General features: G+C 45.9%; 1 protein-coding gene across 1 annotated transcript; it reads left to right on the top strand.

Moving 5' to 3' along the window:
• Window positions 1-217: 217 nt before the first annotated feature.
• Window positions 218-10,993, top strand: PRKAB1 (protein kinase AMP-activated non-catalytic subunit beta 1). The gene is made up of 7 exons (XM_021703429.1): window positions 218-640; window positions 3,316-3,479; window positions 5,338-5,431; window positions 5,714-5,828; window positions 7,946-8,079; window positions 9,288-9,356; window positions 9,624-10,993. Exons 1-7 carry the CDS (start codon window positions 482-484, stop codon window positions 9,699-9,701), a joined length of 813 nt encoding a protein of 270 aa, XP_021559104.1. The 5' UTR covers window positions 218-481; the 3' UTR covers window positions 9,702-10,993.
• Window positions 10,994-22,874: the final 11,881 nt, after the last annotated feature.

The raw sequence follows: 22,874 nt of genomic DNA, 5'->3' as shown, positions 1-22,874 counted from the left end.
CAGCCCGCGCGCTGGCACGCCCCCTGCCGGCCTTCAGCAGCCTCATCCTCGGTCCCGTCGTAGCAGCCGACTGCGACTGCGCGCTCCGAGGAAGGCCTCCTCAGGGTGCTGCGACCCCGCCAATCCGGACCGGAAGCGGAACTGCCTAACGCGCTTCTCCGGCCGCCGCCGCCCCCGCCCCGGATCCCGACTGACTCACAGACGCGCCGGAAGCGGAAGTTGTTAAAAGGTGGGGGAGTTGTTGGCAAAGTGTCGGGGTGTTTTGGGCTTCATAGGTTTAAGCGCGGTTGAGTAACCTCGCAGGTCTTTCTCACCCGCCTCAAACCGGTTTCCGGCCCGGAAGCCTCGCCCGAGGGTTGTGGTACTCGGGGCTCCGACTCCTTCCCCGAGGTCCGTGTGACCCGCTGGTTGCCGGAGTCCCCTGCCCCTTCCCTGGAGTGAGGCCCCGTCCGGCTTCCCGGTGTCCCCGCAGAGCCCCACCATGGGCAATACGAGCAGCGAGCGGGCCGCGCTGGAGCGGCAGGGCGGCCACAAGACGCCGCGAAGGGACAGCTCGGGGGGCGCCAAGGACGGGGACAGGCCCAAGATCCTGATGGACAGTCCCGAGGACGCCGACCTCTTCCACTCCGAGGAAATCAAGGTGAGGGGGTGACGGAATCCGGCTCCCCTTGTCTAATGTTGAGGGGAGGAGCCCTCTCCTAGATGCCCCGCCACATTCCCCCCCCCCCGCTAAAACTCATCATAAGTGGGAAAACTTAAGTGCACTTAACTCCGTGCACTTAAAAAGCCAGATGGCCGGGTAAGAGCCCTCTTAGCAGTCCAGGAACCTGTGTCTAATTACCGATGACGAAGTCACCCCGAGGGAGGAGGAACGCACTTCGTTTAACATCATTAAGGCGAAAGCAGCTCGGGGACAGCGTTTCAAATTCTTAATTAATTAAGATCGTTGAGCTAGCAGCAGATGAGCCCCAGTCTCTGCTCTCCTCTTAGGTATAATTAGTTTCACTGCTTTGAGAAATTTTTCCTCACCTTTACGAAGACTGACACTTTTTGTAATAGCTGGCTTTGTAGTTTATTGTCGATTTTGGAGGTAACCCAGAGCACATGTGTAAGCCGAAAGTAGAGTTACACAGCTGACTGTAGTTGCCAGAGGTGTTTCATTCTAACTGAAACTTTCGGTTCACCAAGCTACTTTAGAGCAGACAGAAAAGTAAATCCACTTTTGGAGGTCAGTGGGTGAGTGAAGTGTCAGTCTGAAAGGGGGGCAGCCAGTTGCTACTCACCTTCTCTCTCCTATTGTGTAAATATGACTTAAGATTTTAGAGAGACCAAAGCAAACATTTTTGCAAGCCAAATTTGAACATCTTACCGTGGTCTGCTGTAATTCATCAAAACTTTGAAGATGAATCTTGACTCCTGCTTCAGCCACATGACTGCTAACTACCTGATGGGGTCTCGTGTTTCCAGCTGCAAGGCCCACGCCTGGTGTCCAGAACCACAGGCACTTAGTGGTTCTGGCAGCTGATAAGTATGTGGTAGATCCTAAGAAAGGAAGAACTGATCCCTTAAGGACAATGCAACAGAGTAGGTTTAGGAAAAATCAAGGTGTCTCCCCAGCCTAGCATATTCTCTGTTAGTATCCAGTTGCATATTAATCATCATTGCCCATTAGGCATTATAATGCCTGGCAACTCATTCCACCTTTACTCATATTTTTTCTCAGATGTTGGGCTTGGTGATCACATTATGATCTTAAATCCTCACTTGGATCTTGGCTTTGAGTCTAAAGAGTCTTTCACTGGGCCTCCTTATGTCCTGTGATTTGCACTTGCTTTCTGAATTTGTTGCATTCCTGAGGACCTGTATGCAAAGTGAACTTTGGAATCCTGTTTTTCCAGTGACTTGATATCCTTTCCCCTCAGAAATAACTGTGGCCCAGGGACGGCTATTTAAGATACCATAAGAACCAAACTACTTTATTCTAGAAGTATCTGTTGCTGTTCCAAAATTCCTACAAGAAACAATTAGCATGCAGAGAATCTGTGGACAATGATTTTAAATAGTATCCATTATCGCTTCCTCAGAAGTTACTGAAATGATGTAGCAGAGACACTGGATTGAATGCCCTATATTCCCAAAAAAGTCATGGGTTATTTTAGCTACACTAGTTCACCATTTTGGCTGTGGTTAGTTATCACCTTCTCAGTGGCAAGTGATTCCAGTCTGTTATTCTTTAATCTGTAAATCTTGTTCAGTCTTAAAGCAGGCGTCATTTAAGATAAGCTCTGGTCAGGGCGCCTGGGTGGCTCACTCGGCTAAGTGTCTGCCTTTGGCTGAGGTCATGATCCCAGGGTCCTGGGATTGAATCCCATGTCGGCCCCCCTGCTCAATGGGTAGTCTCCTTCTCTCTCTCTCCCTCTGTCCTTCCTGCCTGCTTGTGTGCTCTCTCTTTCTCTCAAATAAATAAATAAAATCTTAAAAAAAAAAAACAACTCTGGTCAATATTTGAAATGAAGGTCTTAGAAGCTCACTCATCGACACCTTTAAGGGTCTCTCCCAGCCTAGAACTCCCGCTCTTTTAATATCTTTGGCTTTAATATCTTTGGCTCTTTTAATATCTTTGGCTTCTGACTAGTAAATATGTAAAAGATCGAAAAGCACATATATTTCCCCCAGAGTTGAATGTGTTTATTTCTCTCTTAGTTTGGAATACCTCAGTTATACATTACTTCCTGCGCTAAGAAGCCATTGTTTGCCATATGGAGGGTCAGTCTGTGTCTTATCTTTTTATTCCCAATGCCTGAACACCACTTTGAATATTTTTTTCCCTTAGACTCTGGATTTGTGAGTTTTCAAGTTGACAGCTCTGGAATTGTTCCTAATAAATTTTCGTGTACTTCAAATCTTGTTAATTAAGGGAAGAAAATGACATCTATCTGGTCTTGAATTCATTGCATCCTCTTCCAAGTGAGTTCTGTAGCTTCTACTAAAATTTTGGTGTAGATCTCTTTAATCACAACAGTATTAACAGCTAATAATTATTAAGTGCTCACTATGTGTCAGACACTATGCAGAGCAATTTACATGGACCCTCTCACTCAGTCTTTCACAACAACCTTAAGAAATAGTTGCTTTTGTTATCTCTGTTTTGCAAGTGGAGAAACCAAGGCACCGCTATTAAGTTAATGAGCCTGAATATGAACCTAAGTAGTAATCGCTGTCTCTTTAGAATGAATTGTCTACATTAGGGTAACTGTCCATTGTAGGGAGCTCACTAATGGCTTCCTGTCCCTGAGTAAACTGTTCCGTTTCTAGGCTCCAGAGAAGGAAGAATTCCTGGCTTGGCGGCATGATCTGGAAGTGAATGATAAAGCCCCTGCCCAGGCTCGGCCAACAGTATTTCGATGGACGGGGGGCGGAAAGGAAGTTTACTTATCTGGGTCCTTCAACAACTGGAGTAAACTTCCCCTCACAAGAAGGTAACTGCCTGGGCAGTATTCACATATTTGTCTTAATCCAGGGATACTGTGGTTTCTAAATGAGGAATAGAAAAGGATGTTTTTATAAAATGGATGCTGAATGGAAAATAATTTTGCTTAATAATTCACAGGGTTCGGGGCGCCTGGGTGGCTCAGTCGTTAAGCATCTGCCTTCGGCTCAGGTCACGATCCCAGAGTCCTGGGATCGAGCCCCGCATCAGGCTCCCTGCTCAGCGGGAAGCCTGCTTCTCCCTCTCCCACTCCCCCTGCTTGTGTTCCCTCTCTCGCTGTGTCTCTCTCTGTCAAATAAATAAAAAATCTTTAAAAAAAAATAATAATAATTCACAGGGTTCACATCTCACACCCAGTTAGTCTCTAGGTTTAGAGCACACTTAGAAGAGAACATTTCTCAGTAATGAGATTTCATGAACATCTTTGACTTCAGATACGCAGCCATGTGTTTGCTTAGGCGGGACTTCTGCAGAAAGAGAGAAATCTATTCCTAGTGGAGAGAGAGCACTGAGCTGGGAATCTTCAAGACCAGGATTTGAGTGCACATTGGCTGAGCTAACGTCTTGGTGACACCTGAGTCCCAGTGTTTCTGTCTGTAAGAAGGGACTATTGGACAGATAATCTCTGAGGTTCCTTCTAACTTTGCCTCTCTGTGTATTACTTTTGTTTGGAAGGTACCTGTTCTGTAGGCATCATTAGCAAGACCATAGTAAAACACATGATCAGGAATCCTAGCATGGACTTCGGTGTCAAACTGTCATTGGAAAAGCATCTTCAGGGCACCTGAGTGGCTCAGTCGTTAAGCGTCTGCCTTCGGCTCAGGTCATGATCCCAGAGTCCTGGGATCAAGCCCCTCATCGGGCTCCCTGCTCCGTAGGAAGCCTGCTTCTCCCTCTCCCACTCCCCCTGCTTGTGTTCCCTCTCTCGCTGTGTCTGTCTCTGTCAGATAAATGAATAAAATCTTTAAAAAAAAAAAAAAAAGAAAAAAACATCTTTACTAGTGAGTGTTCTTGATGAAACGGAGAGATTGTGCCCTGCTGCGTCAGGCCTGATTGCTGTCCCAGACCACGTGCTTTCCCAGGGCTGATGTTGGTGTAGGAGGGAGACACTCAACACAGTTACAAGTCCTTTTAAGGACTTTTAAGTCCTTTTAAGTCTGGGGAACAAAACAGAGAGCTTTCCTGGAACCTTCTCTTAGTAGGGAAACAAGTTTCTTTAGAGACCTATTTGTGGATCCTGTGGATTCGGTCCCATCTCCTGCCCAAGGCAGACTGACAAGGATTAAAACTCTGCAGCACGCAGTTTACCTGGAGCTGCTCTCCTTGGCATGAGTGGTATTTTGCATGCAAGCTGAAAAGAACATGTGCCTGATTGTTGATCTTTTGCTGGTAGGAAGGCGGATTATTCCTGCAATTGAGCTAAGTGAGTCCTCCAGGAAACGTCTTGCATTGCTGCTTCCTTACAGCTTTTCTAGATTGGGATCATTCTACTGAATTGTCTAAAGTGGCTAAAAATGTTTATTCTTCTGCAGCTGAACTCTTGTTTCACATGGAAAGGTCGGGTTTTGTTTGATGGCTGATTTTTTTTTTTAAAGATTTTATTTATTTGACAGAGATAGTGAGAGCAGGAACACCTGCAGGGGGAGTGGGAGAGGGAGAAGCAAGCCTCCTGCTGAGCAGAGAGCCTGATGTGGGACTCGATCCCAGGACCCTGGGATCGTGACCTGAGCCCAAGGCAGATGCCTAATGACTGAGCCACCCAGGCGCCCCTCGATGGCTGATTTTGTCGGTACGCTTAGGAGGGCAGCTCACCCAGCTGAAATCCTCTGCTTCCTTTTCCCTTGCAGCCACAATAACTTTGTAGCCATCCTGGACCTGCCTGAAGGAGAGCATCAGTACAAGTTCTTTGTGGATGGGCAATGGACACATGACCCTTCTGAGGTACTCTTCCTCCTGCCATTGGTCCTCTGACTACCTGCACAATCCAAACAAACCACTTTCCCTTATCAATTGTGCCAGGTCCCTTTGTCCTGCCGGTAAAATTCCTGTGTGTGGCTGAGCTAGATAGCAGTGCTGATTGTCAGACTTACGGGCAAACTTGATGGAAATGAGCAGATTGGCTAGCACGGAGATGAGACCTTCCAGCCAGGAAGTCTAAATCCTCTAGAGAATAACTCCAGAGACTTTCCACGTTATGATTTCTGCCTGTCTGTCTCTTCCCAGCCAATAGTAACCAGCCAGCTTGGCACAGTTAACAACATCATTCAAGTGAAGAAAACTGACTTTGAAGTATTTGATGCTTTAATGGTGGATTCCCAAAAGTGCTCCGATGTGTCTGGTATGAACACAGTTATTTTATACCACGTGTGTGCAGGTGGGGGCTATGCAGTCTAGAAATACTCTATTTCTCTTGCCTCTCACTCTTGAGCTCAAGCTGCTGCCCAGTCGGGTGGATGTTTGTAGCTCCCTAAAGAGCCACAAAAGTAATTCCTAACTCTGTCAGGTCAGGTTGTTGAAATCCAGCCCCAAGGGAGCTCTAAGTCATTTTTTCTGGTCCTCTCCAGTATTCAGTAGGTCTGCCTAGCCACAGAGAGCAGACCATGGAAACAGAACCAGAGCTTGATCTCGTGCCAGGGGCAGGGCCCAAGAGGCCCTGGAGAGTTGCGTTGGGTCGGTGATGAGCCAGCTCAGGGGAAGCCTGCCAGCTCCCTACCCACTCCCGACTCGCTTGGGGTGCCTGCCTAAAGAGTTTCAGCCTAGCAGGTGGTAAATGGACACCTCTGTGACCTCATGGGGTGTATTAGCACCTTCTCAGAATCCCTTGTGGGGGAGACGGAGTCTCATCACAGGAAACAGGCTAACTGTGCAGCCTACTCAGTACCAACCTAGTAAAACTTTTCCATCTCCCAAGAGTCAGCCAGTCGTCAAGCTTTCGGTTAATTGCTTTCCATCCAAACCCACAGGAAGAAACGTAATACGTAGAATTCAGGGGCAGTGATGTGTTGTAATCTAAGTGTCCATGCCAACTTCACTGCCCCTTCTTACAGGGGTTTAAATAATTCCTGGACCCCTGTGGGAGGCAGTGAAAAGATTGCCCAGGACTGTACCTGATAATCTCACAAGATGGGTTCAGTTCAGTTTACAGGATGATTCTTCGTTGTTACCTGGCTGGGCCTGGAGCTTCTGCCACCAGGATCTCTTATCAGTTCAGAAACCACAGTGGTAAATTGACCATGGTGGGCTTGCTGTGGCTGAAAAGCCAGCTTGTTGAGCAGGAATTGGAAATCCAAAAATAGTGCTCCCTCTGGATAGCTAGCTAACTAATCTTTTCGAGAAGTCATTTATTTCTTTCTTAGTAGGTGGGAATTGGGGGATGGAGAAAATGCCCCAGTATCCCCTACTTACTGATAAATGTAATTTTAGGCCACATACCGAAGCTTTTAGTCAAGTTTCTGCAGCATAGACCACCTGGGGAAAGAAAACTGACCCCTCACTGCCGGTAAACCAACATCAGGCTCTGCACAGACTTCTTATTTAGATACTCACTTTCTTAAAATACGTCTTTACTCCCAGTGGCTCAGTTTTCTGCACTTAATGCTTTTCTCAGTTTCCTGCTGTCGTATGGTTGGGTCGTGTGAAGGGAGCCGGTACCCTAGAAAATGACATCAAGGGAACTGGCAGAGTGAGAGTGCATCAGATTTATTCTGGATGCCTCCAAGGATCAGGCAACCAGAACCTAGCCCAGGTGTCCTTTGAATAACCGCTCAGTCCCTTCCAGCTGGCCCAACATTGCTAAGTGAGCCGCCTCTAACCTGATGAAACACTGCCCTAGAAGCTTCTTGATATATCTGTGTAATCAAGACACTCAAGCAAGAGTTTGAAAGGAATCTCAGAGTGGTAGAGTCAGAGAACCTGTAGAGATCAGGGTTTCAATTTTTTAGTTTTGGTTTTAGTTTTGAAATGTGCTGGTGCCTCCTAGAACCTGTTTTTGCCACCGTGTCTGTATACACAGGCTGCTTTATCTTCTGTTTTATTCTGGCTGGTGGTGCTCAGACCTTAAGCTTGGCTGCTTAAGCCTCACTTGAAGCCCTGAGCTTCTTTGCGGTATTTGCCAGCCCAGCCCAAGGCGAGAAGCGTTGTTCTGCAGGGGCAGGTCAGGTTAGGTTACTGTGAGCAGCTTCCTTGTTAGTCTGACCCGGAATCACCAGCTTCACCACCACCGTTGTCTGCTGCCAGGGCATCTGAGCTTGCTGCTGTATTTTATGCCAGTCACCCAAATTCCAGAGGGTTTTCTCATTGCCTCTACTCTTCACCCTTGGGGCCTGTATGTTCTTCAAGGGAATATAAATCTTTATTGAGGGGACAAGGAAAACTAGATGATGCCACAAATTCAACGAGCCTGCTCCTCAGACTCATAATTTTCAGTGTAAATGTCCTGTCACCATCTCCCAACAGAGCTGTCCAGCTCCCCACCAGGACCCTACCATCAGGAGCCCTATGTCTCAAAACCAGAAGAACGGTTTAAAGCCCCACCCATTCTCCCTCCACATCTGCTCCAGGTCATCCTGAACAAGGACACGGGGATTTCTGTGAGTACACAGGCATCTGCCAGGACCATCCTCCGTGGTCATGTTCCAAGGCTCCCCTTTCTGACCATCTCTTAGAAGGCAGTTGGTAAAAAGGTTTTGGGTTGCCCGTCGGTGTTAACTGCCACCTGCCGAGGTCCCCCTCCGCTGTGGGAGTGGGCTACGAGCAAATGTTCCCCAAGTGTGGGTGCTGCTCTCGCATCACACAGAGCCTTTCTGAACTTGTCTTCCTTGTGTTTCACTCCTGCCTCAGCCTCATTCCTTATAAATCATGATGAAATATATAGCCACCCCTTCTCAGTAAGCTACCAAATGGAATTCCTCCTCTGGCCCCCACGTTTTAGAATCTAATCCAAATCACCAAATTGCTTTCAGAAACATCAGTGCTCCTGGATCCAAATTTGGGGAATCTGGGTAACACACGTTTTCTCTGGGAAGTTGATATTACTTATAAAAAGAAGTGTATATCCTCCTGGATCCTGAAGAGCACCCCATTATTACCTTGTTAATTTTCCATTCTGTTTAAGTAGATATGCACAGCATGGCCCTAATTCTGAGGAATCTGGGTGTCCTGTGCTTTGTCCAAGCTACCCCCTAAAATTCACATGTTTATGAGGTGATAAAGGAACCATGCCACTGCTCTGGACTCCACATACAAGCAGCTACACGTGTGCTGAGCTGAAGAGCTGAACGCAGGCACGTGCGGGCATGCCCCATAGCAGTCATGGCTCGTTCCCCGGGGACTCGCTGTTCCCAGGCACCAGGTGCCATGCCCCCCCTCCAATCCATTTCATCATGCTCCGTGAGTATAGACATGAGCCTGCAGTCCACTGCTCGGGAATGTTTAGTACAGATTTATCTTGCTGCTTTCTCTAAAAGTGCACTCGGTCGACAGCTCTTTCTTCCTGCTTCCCTTTCTGTAAGAGGATAGAGCCATGGTTCACACTTTAGAGGCCAAGGTAAAGCCTGACCAAGACACATACCAGTGCATCCAGCAGGCACACAGGGAGCTCGCCTTAGTTGGAGCATGAGGCATGACCCCCGTCACCTCACCTGTCGTCTTAGACGAGGCTTTCACTGCCCAGCTTAAGCAGAAAGGGGCATGAGAGCTGGCCTCTTTCCTGTTGACACCCACTGCTGCGAAATAAAGGGAGAACCTTCTTCATTTCCAAATCCTAAATGCTCACCATCTGCTTTTGTTCCCCCCACAGTGTGATCCAGCTTTGCTCCCTGAGCCCAACCACGTCATGTTGAACCACCTTTACGCGCTCTCTATCAAGGTAATGACATGTTTGTTGCTGATAAAGCTGTGTTTCTCAAAGTGTGCTCTGGGGCCCCCAAGCCACAGAATTACCTGGAGTACTTACCTAAAGGGCAGCTTCTGGGACCTGATGCATACCCGCAGGCTCTGGTTCCGAAGACAGAACAGGACTCTTTTTATTAAGCCCCCTTGATGACACACACACACACACACACACGCACGCACGCACACACGTTTGAGCCCTTGACTTAGTCCTGCCTTTGATCATTTCCACCCTCTTCCTCAGGATGGAGTGATGGTGCTCAGCGCGACCCACCGATACAAGAAAAAGTATGTCACCACCTTGTTATACAAGCCCATATGAAGAGCTGGGAGCCAGCGGTGGGCCCCAGGGAACAGTGTGCACCCCCAGGCTCCACATGTGCATGCTTTCCACTAGAGGGAATGGACTGTAAATTTTTCATTTCACACTCTTTATAAGACATTTCATACCCGCCATAGTCCTGCTTGAAGGTTTGTTCCAGGCGTGGCAGCTCCTGAAGCGCCTCCCGTCTGTAACAGTCCTCTGGGCACCCAGTGGCTTTGAGCCTCAGGGCTCACCAGAGCTGAGAACAGAGTGAGGGTACACAGAAGGTCTGTGGCCTCCATACCACGGTGCATGGGGACAGGTGCAGTTCTTAACAGACATCTTCTGAGCTGGTCATGGAGATGCTTCTTAAGCCAAAAATGAACCCTAGCCACTTTGCTGGTAAAATCCGGGAAGCAGGGACCAAGGCCACACAGAATGTCTAATCATATGTCTCTCTGAGGCCACCCACTTGTCCCTGTCGAGGCCTGGCTGTGGAGCTAACAGCAAGTACCGGTCCTCTGAAATCAAAGCAATAAGATGGTCTCCTGTTCTCTGCTCCAGGGAGGTATAATTTCTATAGAAATTAGAACCTGTCTGATTTCCAGATGAAATTTACAATTGTTTCTTAGGCTTCTGTGCACTAAGTACTTTTGTTGTAAACCAGAGGTGGCTGACTCTATGGTCTTAGGGCAATTTTAAAATCACCCCAACTAGAATATAGATCATGTGAACTGTATTCAGCAATAATCTGTTTTTAGAGCAGACTCTGAAAACCGCTGCCGGATTTCTCCATGAAGCCGGATGATCCTGAGGACTGACCACTGTTAGCTGGAGGGTTGTCCAGCTTCTTACTCTAATCGCAGTGAGGTGACAGTGTTACCATGAACACTTCGGAGAAGCGCCCTACCCTAGCCTGTGCCGTCTTGCTCAGGGCCTCCATCTCCACTTAGCAATGAAGGTGGTAGAGTTGCTCTTGCTTATTCTGGAAGGAACTTAGAACTTGACAGCAGCCTTCTAAATTTGTGTCGAGAAGACATCCTTTGGACCAAAGCAAACCTCTTTACACTCATCGTGGTTTCCGGGGAGACGCTGCAGACATGCCCATTAGCACAAGTTCCTGTCCCTGAGTCGGCAGCAGCTGCTATTGTTACACCCTGTGTTCCTGCTGGGAGATGGAGGAACGAGCTCCCTGGTTTCCAGTATTTATTTGGTAAACCTGAGTCTGGGATACCCTTTTTTTGTTACTGTTTTCCAAACACTGAATTATTGTCACCTTGACGTACAGGTTTCAATAAAGCTTTGTAAAGGTAACGGGACGTGCGCTTGGAGGAAGCCTTGATTTTATTCCGTCATTTGGAGAAGAGACTGGAACTCTTCAGAGGTTTACTCAGCGCAGTGCTTTTTCAATCGTTATCACATATCGGCACTCACTGAAAATGGTCCCATCCTCGTGGTACTCTGGGGTGAGTGACAGGGCAGATCCAGCCGTCCCCAGGGCTGAGGAACATTCCCTTGACCCACCCCATTCTGCACGCAGAATTTGGAAGGCTGTTAAGGAGCCTGTAAAACTGAGCTCCTTTGAACCAGTGAGTCATGAGGGGAAGCCAAGGAGAGGCGACAGTGAAGGTTCCCAGTTTGGGCAGGTTGGTGGCATCCCCGGGTCAGAGATTTTGCCGCCTCTTGCTCATCAGTAAGCACCACGGGGGCCTGGGATCTTGACACCTGCTTTGGAAGACACCAGGACATTCTAGAATCAGAGTTGTTCCCATTAGCTAAAAGGAGTTTCGTTTGTTCTACCAAAAAAGATGAAAGATTACAGATGTTCTTTTAATGAGCCTTTCCTTCCCAGGCATCAGGAAACATTTAAATAAATTTATGAGAAAAGGGAACCTTGGTCATTTGGTCCACTTGAGGTGGAGAGTAGCCTAGAAAGCATTCCTACCTCAATAATTAGCTGTCTCACTCTGAAAACCCAAGCAGTGGGGGAACCCTAGATTTTAAGAACTATAGGGATTATTTAGACTATGGAAACATGCAAAAATCCTCTTTCCAAAACTGGACAAAGTATTTTTAAAATACAATTGAAAATACATACCTAAGCTCAAAAGTATGAAAGGGATCTGTTCAAGCACCAGGAACATAGAGACCATTGCCATGTTGGTGAGCTGAGAGCACACCCCCTAGGTCCATGGGGGAGACAGAGGGCAGCTGATGGTGGGGCCCCTGCCTGAGTTGGTCCAGAACTGCACAGCCCTTTCTGTGAGGGAGGATTAGAGAATCTGGCTGCTAGCCTGAGTCATAGCTCAGAGGAAGCCAGCAGCCCCAGGCTGTGGAGGAAACAGCATGAACTTGGAAGTCCAGTGTAAAAACAAACTGGGAGTCAGGAAACCCTGTTAAGAGCCCTCTGCAGCCCAGTGACCACAGAGGACTCCTGAGGGAGACGCTACTATGGTGGAAATGTAGGAACAGCCTCCGCCTGGAACCATGGTCTCTGCAGTCTCTACAGCTGGCAATGCGTCTAAAAGACCCATTTTCTTTAAAAGGCAACACAAAGCAAGTCTCCTGTGGTTCGAAAGATTGCTCACAGGCCCAAGTGAAAGACTCGATACCCAAGGTAATGGAAATTATTTCACAGATGTGGGAAAGGAGACCCAAATCAAAGGGGCAAAGCCAAATGTAGAAGTGAAGTGTCCTATGACCCAGGCGGTGCCTTCTTATTAGCATTCCCATGATGGGTGAGGACTGGTTACATGGTTAAAGCTTAACCCAAATTGCTTATTAACATATAATATATTATTTGTTTCAGAGGTACAGGTCTGTGATTCATCAGTCTTACACAATTCATAGCGCTCACCATAGCACATACCCTCCCCAATGTCCATCACCCCCATCCCTCCCACCCACCTTCCCCTCCAGCAATGCTCAGTTTTCTTCCTGAGATTAAGAGTCTCTTACGGTTTGTCTCCCTCTGTGGTTTCGTCCTGATTCATTTTTCCCTCTCTTCCCCCCATGATCCTCTGTCTTGTTTCTCAAATTCTACATATCAGCAAGATCATATGATCATTATCTTTTCTCTGATTGACTTATTTCACTTAGCATAATACCTTCTAATTCTATCCATGTCGTTGCAAATGGCAAGATTTCATTTTTGATGGCTGCATAATATTCCATTGAGTGTGTGTGTGTGTGTGTGTGTGTATGTATCCATTCATCTGTCGATGGACATCTAGGTTGTTTCCATAGTTTGGCTATTGTGGACATTGCTGCTATAAACATTGGGGTGCAGGTGCCCCTTCGGATCACTACATTTGTGTCTTTGGGGTAAATACCCAGTAGTGCAAATGCCGGGTCATAGGGTAGCTCCATTTTCAACTTTTTGAGGAACCTGCATACTGTTTTCCAGAGTGGCTGCACCAGCTTGCACTCCCACCAAAAGTGTAGGAGGGTTCCCGTTTCTCTGCATCCTCGCCAACATCTGTCTTTTCCTGACTTGTTAATTTTAGCCATTCTGACTGGTGTGAGGTGGTATCTTATTGTGGTTTTGATTTGTATTTCCCTGATGCTGAGTGATGTTGAGCACTTTCTCTCGTGTCTGTTGGCCATTTGGATTTCTTTGCAGAAATGTCTGTTCATGTCTTTTGCCCATTTCCTCATCGGATTATTTGTTCTTTGGGTGTTGAGTTTGATAAGTTCTTTATAGATTTTGGATACTAGCCCATTCTGTGGGTTGTCTTTTGGTTTTGTTGACTATCTCCTTTGCCGTGCAAAAGCTTTTTATCTTGATGAAGTCCCAGTAGTTCATTTTTGCCCTTGCTTCCCTTGCCTTTGGCGATGTTTCTAGCAGGAAGTTGCTGCAGCTGAGGTCGAAGAGGTTGCTGCCTCTGTTCTTCTCAAGGGTTTTGATAGATTCCTGTCTCACATTTAGGTCTTTCATCCATTTTGAGTCTATTTTTGTGTGTGGTGTAAGGAAATGGTCCAGTTTCATTCTTCTGCAATGTGGCTGTCCAATTTTCCCAACACCATTTGTTGAAGAGAGTGTCTTTTTGCCATTGGACATTCTTTCCTGCTTTGTTGAAGATTAGTTGACCATAGGGTTGAGGGTCCATTTCTGGGCTCTCTATTCTTTTCCACTGATCTATGTGTCTGTTTTTGTGCCAATACCATACTGTCTTGATTACAGCTTTGTAATAGAGCTTGAAGTCCAGAATTGTGATGCCACCAGCTTTGCTTTTAATTTTCAACATTCCTTTGGCAGTATGGGGTCTTTTCTGGTTCCATACAAATTTTAGGATTATTTGTTCCATTTCTGTGAAAAAAGTTGATGATATTTTAACAGAGATAGCATTAAATATGTAGATTGCTCTAGGTAGCATAGAGATTTTCACATTTGTTCTTCCTATCCGTGAGCATGGAACTTTTTTCCATTTCTTTGTGTCTTTCTCAGTTTCCTTCATGAGTATTCTGGAGTTTTCTGAGTACAGATTTTTTGCCTCATTGGTTAGATATCTTATGGTATCTTATGGTTTTGGGTGCAGTTGCAAATGGGATCGACTCCTTAATTTCTCTTTCTTCTGCCTTGGTGGTGGTGTATAGAAATGCAGCTGATTTCTGTGCATTGATTTTATATCCTGCCACTTTGCTGAATTCCTGTATGAGTTCTAGCAATTTTGGGGTGGAGTCTTTTGGGTTTTCCACATAGAGTATCATGTCACCCGTGAAGAGTGAGAGTTTTACTTCTTTGCCAATTTGGATGCCTTTTCTTTCTTTTTGTTGTCTGATTGCAGTGGCTAGGACTTCTAGTACTATGTTGAGTAGCAGTGGTGAGAGTGGACATCCCTGCCGTGTTCCTGACCTAGGGGAAAAGCTCTGTTTTTCCCCATTGAGAATATTTGCTGTGGGTTTTTTGTAGGTGGCTTTTATGATATTGAGGTATGTACTCTCTATCCCTACACTGTGAAGAGTTTTAATCAAGAAAGGATGCTGTACTTTGTCAAATGCTTTTTCTGCATCTATTGAGAGGATCATATGGTTTTTGTTTTTGTTTTTTTTTTAAGATTTTACATATTTGACAGGGAACACAAGCAGGGAGAGTGGGAAAGGGAGAAGCAGGCTTCCCGTGGAGCAGGGAGCCCAACGTGGAGCTTGATCCCAGGACCCCGGGATCATGACCCGAGCCGAAGGCAGACGCCCAATGACTGAGCCACCCAGGCGCCCCTGTTCTTTCTTTTATTAATGTATCACATTGATTTGCAGATGTTGAACCAGGCTTGCAGCCCAGGAATAAATCCTACTTGGTCGTAGTGAATAATCCTTTTAATGTACTGTTGGATCCTATTGGCTAGTATTTTGGTGAGAATTTTTTCATCCATGTTCATCAGGGACATTGGTCTGTAATTCTCCTTTTTGATGGGGTCTTTGGGGATCAAGGTAATGGTGGCCTCATAAAACGAGTTTGGAAGTTTTCCTTCCATTTCTATTTTTTGGAACGGTTTCAGAAGAATAGGTATTAATTCTTCTTTTAAATGTTTGGGAGAATTCCCCTGGGAAGCCATCTGGCCCTGGGTTGTCTGTTGGAAGATTTTTGATTACTGCTTCAATTTCCTTGCTGGTTATGGGTCTGTTCATGTTTTCTCTTTTTTCCTGGTTCAGTTTTGGTAGTTTATACGTCTCTAGGAATGCATCCATTTCTTCCAGATTGTCTAATTTGTTGGCATATAGTTGCTCATATGTTCTTAAAATTATTTGTATTTCTTTGGTGTTGATTGTGATCTCTCCTCTTTCATTGATGATTTTATTTATTTGGGTCCTTTCTCTTTTTGATAAGTCGGCCAGGGCTTTATCAATTTTACTAATTCAAAGAACCAGCTCCTAGTTTTGTTGATCTGTTCTACTGTTCTTTTGGTTTCTCTTTCATTGGTTTCTGCTCTGATCTTTATTATTTCTCTTCTCCTGCTGGGTTTAGGCTTTATTTGCTGTTCTTTCTCCAGCTCCTTTAGGTGTAGGGTTAGGTTGTGTATTTGAGACCTTTCTTGTTTCTTGAGAAAGGCTGTATCGCTGTCTACTTCCCTCTAAGGACTGCCTTTGCTGCATCCCAAAGATTTTGAACAGTTGTGTTTTCATTTGTTTCTGTGCATTTTTTTAATTCTTCTTTAATTTCCTGGTTGACCCATTCATTTTTTTTTTTTGTGGACACTTTTTTAATACTTAAAAACTTCTTATTGAAAGCAATCATTGTCTTCCTTTATAGACATCAAGTTGTTGCAGATCTGTAAAACGGTGTTGTCAAGGTAATTCAAGTAAAGTTACAATACACCATTGTTTTAAGCAACTGTGGATTTGAGAGAGAAGTCACAAAGAGAAATGCATGAGTACAATTCAGAACAACAAAAGGAACTTTTACATTGTCAGAGAATACACTGAATACAAAGAGTCTGGGAAGTGGGTGGGATAAAAGCATGAAAGAATATTGAACTCTTTGGAGAATTTTTGGTTGCATTCATTTATTTTTTTAAAATTTTTATTTATTTATTTATATGACAGAGACACAGCGAGAGAGGGAACACAAGCGGGGGGGTGGGAGAGGGAGAAGCAGGCTTCCTGCGGAGCAGGGAGCCCAATGCCCGGCTCGATCCCAGGGGTCCTGGGATCATGACCTGAGCCGAAGGCAGACGCTTAACAACTGAGCCACCCAGGCACCCCCGACCCAGTCATTCTTTAGTAGGATGCTCTTTAGCCTTCATGTATTTGAGTTCTTTCCTGTGACTGAGTTCCAGTTTCAAAGCCTTGTTGTCTGAAAAGATGCGGGGAATGATCCCAATCTTTTGGTACCGGTTGAGACCTGATTTGTGACCCAGGATGGAATTTATTCTGGAGAATGTTTCATGTGCATTAGAGAAGAATGTGTATTCTATTGCTTTGGGTTGGAATGTTTTGAATATATCTGTGAAGTCCATCTGGTCCAGTGTCTCATTTAAAGCCCTTGTTTCCTTGTTGATCTTTTGCTTAGATGATCTGTCCATTTCAGTGAGGGGGTTGTTAAAGTCCTCTACTATTATTGTCGATGTGTTTCTTTGATTATGTTATCAATTGGCTTATCTCATTGGTTGCTCCCATGTTAGGGGCATAGATATTTAAAATTGTTAGATCTTCTTGTGGATAGACCCTTTAAGTATGATGTAGTGTCCTTCCTCATCTTTTATCATGGTCTTTGGTTTAAAATCTAATTATTTGTCTGATACAAGGATTGCCACCCAGCTTCCTTTTGATGTCCATTAGCACGGTAAATCATTTTCCACCCCCTCACTTTAAATCTGGCCGTGTCTTTGGGTCTAAAATGAGTCTCTTGCAGATAGCATATCGATGGGTCTTGTTTTTTTATCCAATCTGATACCCTGTGTCTTTTGATTGGGGCACTTAGCCCATTTACATTCAGGGTAACTACTGAAAGATAGGAATTTAGTGCCATCGTATTGCCTGTAGGGTGACTGTTATTGTATATCTCTGTTCCTTTCTGGTCTATGTTACTTTTAGGCTCTCTCTTTGCTTAGAGGACCCCTTTCAATATTTCTTGTAGGCCTGGTTTGGTGATCACAAATGCTTTTAGTTTGTTTGTCCTGGAACCCAAAATGCTTTTGAATGAAGATGTATTCTTCCCTCTGGAAATATATATACAAATGAATCTATAGAGCCAAAGGTAAGGCCTTCACATTTCTAACATGTATAATGGTATTGGGTCAATAGGCCATATGTCAAAATACTGAAACCAAAGATCAAAGGACCCAGGCAAAGCTCTTTCCTTTCTTTCCTTCCTCTGGCTTCACTTACGGGTGTAAATGTGAGGGAAATCTTCACATTGGAGTCGGCTGTCCCCCACCCCCCCCCAAGTGTCAATGCTGGAATGAGATTAGGGATGTTGATCTAGTTCAGGTGCTGACTAGCTGTGTGACCTTGGGCAGGTCACATCGCCCCTCTTAGCTTGACTTCCTCTGAAAAATGAGAGGGGTTGGACTAGCACTAGATGATCCTAGGACTCCTTTCTTGTTCGGAGCCACAAAACCTTTACAACATGGATGGGATACGGCCACAAACAGGAAGTCAGGAGGCCAGAAAGGAAAGAAATGCCAACCCCTCAACTCGCTCAAGTAGGAAACTCCAAACTCCAAAAGCCAAGATTAAAAACCCAGAACATCAAAGTGATCTCATCCATGGCTGAGGTCAGAGACAACCACTTAGGAAAGAGTAAAATGTTATTTGGTTCAACACCCATTATTTCTAGATGAGCACAGTTTCATTTCTGAACATGCATTTAGTTCTCCCAATACCTGATTCTCCACCCGTGTTTATGAACAGTTTGAATGAATTAATGAGGATCCAAGTCTATGGACCACTCACATCTCCATTCAGCTTCTGAAGGATCCCTCCTTAGCACCTCTATTGACCAGCAAATTAGTGGAGGAACAAGCCAGAGCCTTCTGACCCAGAATGCCAAAGATAATTGTCTTAAGGAGAAAATAAGGAAGTTACAAAGCACAAATGCATTTCTTTTTTTTTTTTTAAGATTTTATTTAATTATTTGACACAGAGAGAGACAGCGAGAGCAGGAACACAAGCATGGGAAGTGGGAGAGGGAGAAGCAGGCTTCCCGTGGAGCATGGAGCCCGATGCAGGGCTCGATCCCAGGACCCTGGGATCATGAGCTGAGCCGAAGGCAGATGCCCAACTGACTGAGCCACCCAGGCGCCCCGTGTGCATTTCTTCTAAAGCCCAAGTCATCCCTCCTGTTGTAATAACATCTGCAGGGCCTTCCTGAGAGCCATCACTGCAGTGAGTCAGACCCTTGGAGAAGATCCTGAAAGCTGGAGCAGCCAGAGATCCCAGTCTGGAGGGCCTGCCCTGTCTCTGGTCAGCTCCCACTCCTAGTCCTTTTTGTCCTCAGTATGGGCCTTTGCCTGGATGAGGACACCAGCCCTCACTGCTACCTTTTCTACTACCCCTGGAGTGAATTCACCCATCTCATCTGGAAAATTGTCTGTACTGTGAGTCAACTTTTTTTCCTTTTTGTGGTTCTCTGAAAGACAGCCTGAGTTGCATATAGTAGTAAAGTAGTTTCTGAAGTTCTTTCCTCTACCTCAGGGTAAACAGAGTTCCATTAATCATTGATAGACTCAAGGGAAAGCCAAGTGATCGACACTGTACTGTATTTCCACTAGTCTCCCCCTCCCCAGCTTTGGAAAATAAAGCAATACTTGATTAGGGAAGTGATAAAACATTTTTCTCATATAAACATTGTGTGCCTAGCACCACAGTCTCCATGCTGTAGACATCATGAGCACTATTTAAACTGCCCAGAGAGATCTCTGACCGGAACAGGCCAAGATTTCTCAACTTGGCACTACTGACACTTGGATCTGATGTGGGTCTTGTTGGGAGTGGGGGCTGCTCTTACGCTGTAGGACCCACTAGATGCCAATTGTGACAATCAAAAATGTCTGCAGACAGGGGCGCCTGGGTGGCCCAGTCGTTAGGCATCTGCGTTCGGCTCAGGTCACGATCCCGGGGTCCTGGGGTCGAGCCCCGCATCGGGCTCCCCGCTGGGCGGGAAGCCTGCTTCTCCCTCTCCCACTCCCCCTGCTTGTGTTCCCTCTCTCGCTGTCTCTGTCAAATAAATAAATAAATAAAATCTTAAAAAAAAAAAAAAGTCTGCAGACATTGTCAGATGTCCTCAAGGTAGGGGAGCAAAGTCCAGTGATTTAGAACCACTGGAACAGGCCTATTCAACTGTTATTATGAGCAGAAGTTTAGCTGCTCCCACCCCTGTAGGCCTAGTCTTAATGCTTTAGACTTATATGGGCATGGATGTTTGCTGAAGCAAATCAGATCCAAGAGGCCCAGTTCTGAAGAAAAACTTCAGTCCCATTAAGCAAATTATCTCTTTTTGGCCTAAGTCTCCAAATCCTAAAGTTGCATGGTTATGAAATTTGCTATGCAATCAGTGTCTTTAGTCTCATGAAAATTAAGTTGTAAACATAGAACACGTGACGTCTGATTCTGTGTTTAAGAAAGGAGTGGTGGGGCGCCTGGGGGGCTCAGTTGGTCGAGCGTCTGCCTTTTGGCTCAGGTCATGATCTCTGGGATCAAGGCCCACATCAGGCTCCCTGCTCAGCGGGGAGCCTGCTTCTCCCTCTTCCCCTCCCTCGTGCATGCTCTGTCTCAAAACAATCAAAAAAAAAAAGGAGTGGTGGCACCATGGAAGGTTGGGCCTCATTTTATGATGTGGCTGAGCAATTTGTTGGTTGTTTCTTTGATGTCATTCCTTAGGGTCCAGAGAAGCTTTCTGGAACATTCCTTTTGGAACCAAACTGTTTATGCTTTTGAAGTATTCTGTGGCTGCCGAGAATTCTCATTAACTGAAATGGGGGGTTGGTATTTAATGGACTCCCCAGTATTGTAGGAGAGGTTCGAACATTTTTACTTGTTCATCTTCTGAATTATTTCCCTTCTCATAGTTATGACCTTTGGCAGGTTTTTATCTCCAACAGTAAAGTGGAACAGAATTGCAACTACAGTTCCTCTAACAAGCCATGTCAGATACAACCCTACAAGTAAGATTGTGGCTGTGGTCAGATTAGTTCATTGGAAAGTAAAAATCAAGAGTAAAAGCAACAGGAACCATGAAAGAAATCACCATTTGCCAAAACTGATGTTTGTCCGGATCAAGCAGAGTTTATACTAACAAACTAAAAAATCACGGGAAAAAATCTACCTCACAGACTCTAAAAATCCATCTAGTTAAAAATAGAAATATTTACATTTTAAATTACCTTGATCTGAACTCCTCCAAGGAAATCTACATCATTAAATTCCCCACGGCCTTAAAATGGATGAGAGAGATTTTAAGGTGACCTGTTTTCTTGGTTAGCTGCATTATAGGAGAACTAGGTAATCCATTCTCAAGTAAGCCTTTCAAAATGGCCTGTTTGCGTTCGGAGCTCTCCCGTTCTGCAGTCCTATAAAGTGACCTAATGGCCAGTCTGCAGTTCACTGGAAATAATGACCCAACTTCAACAAGGTCTCACTCTTAGAAGAGAATGCTGCCAGTCTTCTTGACGCCAGGAGAGCAGTGTGCTCAGACCTGTGTCGTTCCCTGACCACCCCCAACCCGAAGAAAGGAAGCAAGGTCCCAGGCCATGATAACAAACCTGTGCTGACACGGGCCCAATGCTTAGGATGTTTACAGTCTCTCAAGAAAAGAAGAGGTCATTGCACGAAAGCAAACATTTTAGATCATTGCTTTATTTCACTATTGTTTAACAACAAAGTTCATTCCTCTCCAGGTGGATCTTGAATTGTTCCCTGTGTTCTTTTCCTCATCCTGAATAAAAAAGGTAATGAAGAAAAAGCCTGTACTTTTGGAGACCTAGAATCTTACTTATGCTAATAAGCTTTTGACTGCAATTTCGTGGTCCGGTATTTCCTGCTGGCATCTTGGTGGTCCCACGGAGCTCCCCACCCTGCAGTGAAGATGGCTGTCCACAACTACCACCGTTGAAACCAAAAGTAAGTGTTGAAAAATGCACCTTTTACAATAAAAAAGTAGAAACCAATTCAATTTCCTTTTTTTTTTTTTTTTACGAATATAAAGTTTCTTGTAAATATGTACAGTCTTTAGAGCTAGTTCTATAGCAGGAAGCATTTCACAAATGAGACACACGATATACACTTTCCAGGCTCAAGAAGCCCATTTCTCATGGAGATCCGAAATGAAATGCCAAGACTGAAAGACCAGTTTTCAGTGACCTTTCCAAATACTTGTGGACCAAGAGACAAAAACTTCAGCAAACATTCAGTCTGATCTGCCCTGGGGAAGGGAGGGGATGCGGTATGACCCCAAAGACTCCAAGCAACACATAAAACAACAGTGTGACACCTGCCAAGGCCGTTAACAACACGAGGGAGGGACACAGGCGTTCCAAACAAGAAAGCACTTAGGTTAAGAGACGAGCAGGAAGGAGCTGGGATTTGGGCCAGGTTGCAATCTGGAAAGCGATCTGAACTGTGGACGACGTGGGTGGAAATGTGGTTATGTTCACCTGCGGTGGTGGAAACAGGTCTACCTTTCAGCCTACCTAGGATGTGCCTTGGTGTTTGAGGCCTGCCTAAAAGAGTCATGGAGAATCTGAAGCAAGAGATGCCTTACGGGAGATTAAAGGCAGAAATAAGGCCGCTAGTTAGCTTGCCAACTGCAAAGCCTCTAGGCTGCTGCTTTACCAGTTGCCAGGAATTTTGCATTCTGGTAGCGGGTAGAGAGAACCCGTGTGCGCTGCGCTGCACCTGAGGACCTCCCAACCCCAGCAGAGGCGGAGGAGGGGCCGCGGCGCTCTCGAACTTCCTGGTCTTCGTCTAGCCCTAGGGAAAGGCTCCCTTGGGAAGTCACAGTTTCGTGGGGGTAGAACCGTGCTGGATTGTGTGTGAACAGAGTCATCCACGAGGGAGTCGGCAGGAAAGCGGGAAAGTGTGAGTTGGTGGTTTGCTGAAATCCTTCTCTGGTCGTAAGGCTTGAGCGTTTGGTTGGTTGTTCAGTGCTACAGACTGCAGCTTGTTGTGGCCAGTGAGTTGGCAAGTGGTCAGAGGGTCTCGATTCAGCGGGAGCTGTGGTATGGTACTAGTACTTCGGCAGAGCAACCCAAGGGGGGCAGCCAGGTCAGGGGGCAGCACATGCAGTGAACCGCCATGCAGAACTCCCGATGGGTCTCTTCCCATCCCAGGGTGGGGAACAACGCACTGTCATGGACAGGAGGTGGGCGCCCCCGGTCCCCTCCCGGACCCAGAGACTCCTTAATGCTGGGCTCCGAGCAAGTCTATTGCATGCTTTCCTGGCCAAAGCTATGTGGAAAGCAGGGACAGCAGGCTGGGGAGATGATGCTGAGGGGCAGGGAGGGAGAGCTCCTCGAGGGCCCATGGCCCCAAGTCACTGCCTCCAAGCTGAGGCCCGATGACCTCCGTACATTCTCAGCTGGTGGGAGGGGAAGTCGTCAAGGCCATAAAAGGCAATGAGAACAGTAAACATTTGGCTAAGATGTCACCCTGGGTAAAACAGGGCCATCTGTGAGGATGGACTGGGATAAGAATGAACCTACATGAGCTCAGGAGGTTGGCCAACTGGCGGGGACTCTTCCACAATACGTTTCC

The sequence above is a fragment of the Neomonachus schauinslandi genome, chromosome 14 (assembly GCF_002201575.2).
Source record: "Neomonachus schauinslandi chromosome 14, ASM220157v2, whole genome shotgun sequence".
Taxonomy (NCBI): domain Eukaryota; kingdom Metazoa; phylum Chordata; class Mammalia; order Carnivora; family Phocidae; genus Neomonachus; species Neomonachus schauinslandi.
The sequence above is the reverse complement of the archived record's forward strand: the minus strand, read 5'-3'. Positions and strand labels throughout refer to the sequence as shown.